Raw genomic sequence first — 4,314 nt, 5'->3', positions numbered from 1 at the left:
TCGGCATTCAGGAGTCCAGTTTCAGACGAAAAATTTTCTTGCTATGACTTCACAAACTTTCCCAATTAGAAAGAGTTTGATATCCTTCTATGCCAAAAAGAAATCCCAAGCCGATCAGTCTTATTTTATACTGTGTCGTTTGTCACTTTACACAGTTACTGTATCTGCAAACTGAGGAAAACAAATTTCCAGATCGAGGTCTGTGGTGAACAACGTTTTGTCTGAGTCATGTCTCCTCCTGAGTTGAGGTTTTCTTGCCCAACTGGCAGAGGGGTTTCCTTAGTTATCCAAATGTTGTCTAGTTGTAATGTCTTAATGACTTGGTAGGTCAAGTTGAATTTCCTTCTTCAACTGGAAGTAGATTGGCAAGCCATTCTTGTTTTGAAAGCATGTTTAGGTAGTGTCCTTGTTATCAAGCTAATTAATGCATAGGTCTGTTGTGGTTTTCTGAAGTAACAAAAGCAGGAGTGATGTTAAAAGTCTTCCACCAAAGAGGTGGCTTTGCTCAGCTGTCAATAAACAGGAAAGAACCTTTGCTGTTATTAGACGTGAAATTACATAGAACTAGTTTCTTTTGATTTTTCTTTTGTAAAGAGTTTACACAAGCTAAGATTAAGTAGAATCAATACATGTGAGAGTCAAGTTGCTTACTTTAATTTTAGAGCTTATGCTAGTTTCTCTTTGGCTTTGTTTGTTTTGTTTTGAAAATCCAAGGAGAAGGGGAAAAAAAAACTTCTGCTGCTTTAATAGTTTTGAATTGGTTATGGTGTTCTTTGTGTTTATAATGATCTAGGATATTATATGTAAATCTGTTGGTAAAATGATATCTGAAGGTGTAGTTTGCACAGGGAACAGCTTTTTTACAGTAATGTGGAGTTTAACATGCAACATGTGATTGAAAAAACAAAAGAAAAAAGTGCCAAACAGAAAAAGAGGTGGAAGCTCTGGAAAGCCAAAAGTGACATAGCCCATGAGGGAGGTGATAAATAACTTTTTGCTCCATTGTGCTCTTTAAAGTATTAATTTAAAAGCACCGTTTTAATATCTGTGTTTCAAAACACTAATGTTCTATGAGATAACTGTTTTTTTCCTGAATGAATGATTCTTGCTTGAGGTTTTTTGGGTAGTCTGGAAGAAATGTAATCAAACTGATCAGCTATAATATGTAACTGTTAGACAGATCTGATGCCTCAGGATCACTATCTTTGTAAAGCTAAACTTGGTAAGAGACTTTTTCTGGCCTAAATGTCTTTTTCTCTTTGTCTATAAATGTAGAAAAGGTAGGAGGAATATTAAGCACTTATAAGTGCTCTTTCTTTTTATACATACGTGACCTATTTCGGTGTGGTTACAGATAAAAGATTTTTGCAGTGAAATATTAATGCTACTACTTTTGCTTTAGGCAACGGCAAATCCACCCAAGAGACCTCCTGATGCTGTAATTTCTGATGTAACAACAACTGATCAGGTAAAGTTTTGTATGCTCAAGGTGTGGTATGTTAGTTTTGTTTGGAGAAAGGAATCTTATTTGATGCACTAATAGTTAAAATTTTCTGATGTACCTCAGGTATTTATATATGTATATTTGTGTATGTATATCTTACGTATAATGCGAAGCTGAAATTTCTGCTAGATGAAGTTATGACAGTGTGTTCAGTGTACTATCTAAAACATTATTTTGGTAAGGCTGATGCAATTTTATAATAATTTATTACAAAATTCTATATAGAAGAAGGAAATGAACATTTATATTCTGTTGGAGTTTGAAAAAAAAAAGGTTCAAAATCTATGGAGTTTACAACAAATGGTGCAAGCAAACACATCATGGACAAAAAAAAGTTCACAGTTTTGAAAAAATTTAATTTCTGTAGTAGTAGTAGTCAGGGAAACCTGAAACACTGCCAGATGTCCATCCAGGTAAGTTTCCATCTGTCCACAGTCCCACTGGTTCACAGGCATCTACTTTCCTTAGGTAAACACCTGAGTCTGGAGCTACCAGTATTAAGACACTGAGGAATATTTTCGATAGCAGCTTAGTCATGGCAGGAGGTTGTAGCTTCTGGAGATGCGATTAAAATGTTGAGCGTCAGCTGAACTGTGGTAACTTGGGTTTGCTTAGCCTCAGATTATATATGGCTATATATATATATACTCAATAAAAACTTGAAGCTCATCCAGCTGATTCATGTGCTTGAAGTCCAAGTTAGCTCTACACACTTAAACCAGGAAGGAGAGCTTATATCAGCATTTCTGTTTCTATCACTGATGTACTTGCTGCATCCTAAAATTCACAGCATCAGTCTAGGAGATACGAATGTCTAATTCTTCTGAACAGGCTTCATTTAAAGTTGGCAAGCTGAACAAGGAGCAGGGAATGGCGAGAATACTTTGTTCCTGTGAGGTGGTTAAGTGTAGCAGAAGGTGCTCTCTAGCGGCTGGCAGTTTATTACATAAGATACAGCAATCCTAATAGCCCAGTAGTTAAAAGTATTTACTTTGACAGTTGAACCCTCTGCTGCATGATTATATCGGAATTGATTCCAGGTCCATCAATTTTCAGATGACTTTCACTATCCCCTCGTTCATATGGTAGTCTTAGTTTCTGAGCCTTAAACTCTAAGGTCAGAAATTGTGTGTAGAATGCTAAGTTCATGAGATAAAAGATGGTAGTGATCCTATAATGCAAAAATTGTGAAACCTTTTTATGGCAAAACTGGTTTTTGGAGATAAAGGAAGCATCACTGTTACCGTAAAAGTTTGTGATTGATGGAACTCTCTAAGGCTCGGTTTTGAGTTTTATAAAGCAAGCATTCTTTGTTGCAGTGCTGGATGCACGGAGACTCTGTGTCTCAAATTGTGCATACCTCAGTTCGGAATAGCCATAGTGTATCCATATACATATGTATCACATTTCTCAGAAAGGCCATACGTATTCATATAATTTCACAGAACTAATTATAATATTCGTAAGTTGTTCATTATGCGTCGCAGTTTATATATTAGAGTCTTCTTAGGGGGTCTTGAGTGGTCTCTGGGGGTCGCTCCTGAGTGTCCTTTAGTTGAACTCTGTTCTTGATCATGGGTAGTCAGCATTTTCTTGCATAACTTCTTCACAGCTGGTTTCTCAAAGTTAGTTCATTCTAGTTTCTGATCCGCAATGTTCTTTAAATGACAGTTTCTAAATGACTCTATTGTGTAGCAATTAAAGAATAGTTAAGCTGTGTACATTGTTCTATCTCTTGTAGGTCTGGGAGTTTGAACATGTATCATCACAGAGCAGCCCTCACGCTTGTTTTTTTTAAGATCTACTTTACTTTGACAAGTAGATATATAAAGAAAATTCCTGTCCCATTAGATCTTGCAGGAGCCACAGCCAGCGGACTTAGAGAATTGCAAGAAGGGTTATTGGCCAAATTATTCAGTAGCATCTGTGCCTAAATGATGATGCCTATGTTCAGAAGGGGAACATGTAGAACTTGGAAACTTTACGGGCAGGAATACAGACTTTTGTGTGAAGGACAGCTTGGGGAAATGTTACCAAGAATTTACATTTATGTGTCTGTGGAAAGACACATCACTGCCTAAAATCCTTTTTGAAAATGGAAGCTGGCACACAAATTGCATTGAGGTTTCTGAAATTTTTTGTTCTTAGTTTTTAGATGAAAAAGGTGTTGGCAGAAATGACTGTTGCCATGCAGCTATTGAAGTTTTATAGAGTATGAGACAGACTGAAAGAGTCAGCTTACAGATGGCATTTAAGTGAACTTGAACTGTATTAATTTCCTATGATAGTTGTGACATTCACCACTCAATTTTGGAGTGTTACCCCAACTGTGTGGCTAAACTGCTCTTTATAATTAGATTTTTTCCCCCCATTTAACTTTTCATACATGATTATGTAGTAAACTTCCCGATAAGCAGACAGTTGTGTTTTCAGGCAAGAGTAAGCACTGCTTAGTGAGAGGATACTGCGAACAGAGGCCTGATAACCATTTTTGCCCTTCACCGTGTATTCAGCAGAATGCAGGGTACAGCCACCCAGAGTCCTTGAAAAACAGTTGTGTTATGTCAGTGACCATTGACAGAAAAAACTAATCCTTTCAGTTAGTGGTATAAAAGACTTAATAGTATAACTAGTAGAATAAATGTTTATACCTTTCAAATCTGTACTGATTCCTGAGAAGTTCTTTAAACAGCAACCAGTGCTTATGAATGAGTTGCTGTCCCATGGTGTAAGCTGCTTAAAGATGAAAAATGGTTAAGAAAAATGTAGTAGTAGTACGTGACTTTCTAAAAAGGTTTAAAGCTTAAAAT

At 36.5% G+C, this 4,314-nt stretch overlaps 1 protein-coding gene across 1 annotated transcript in view; it reads left to right on the top strand.

Moving 5' to 3' along the window:
- HSD17B4 (hydroxysteroid (17-beta) dehydrogenase 4) overlaps positions 1 to 4,314 on the top strand; it is a gene marked incomplete at both ends in the record, with an annotated part of 43,537 nt that overhangs the window by 23,352 nt on the left and 15,871 nt on the right. The window contains one exon of the mRNA XM_010138923.1: positions 1,403 to 1,468. Coding sequence (XP_010137225.1) covers positions 1,403 to 1,468 — 66 coding nt within the window. The remainder of the gene's footprint in view (positions 1 to 1,402; positions 1,469 to 4,314) is intronic.

Source organism: Buceros rhinoceros, unplaced genomic scaffold (genome assembly GCF_000710305.1).
Source record: "Buceros rhinoceros silvestris isolate BGI_N320 unplaced genomic scaffold, ASM71030v1 scaffold15356, whole genome shotgun sequence".
NCBI classification, from domain to species: domain Eukaryota; kingdom Metazoa; phylum Chordata; class Aves; order Bucerotiformes; family Bucerotidae; genus Buceros; species Buceros rhinoceros.
Note: the sequence above shows the minus strand (reverse complement) of the source record. Positions and strands in the feature narration are given on the sequence as shown.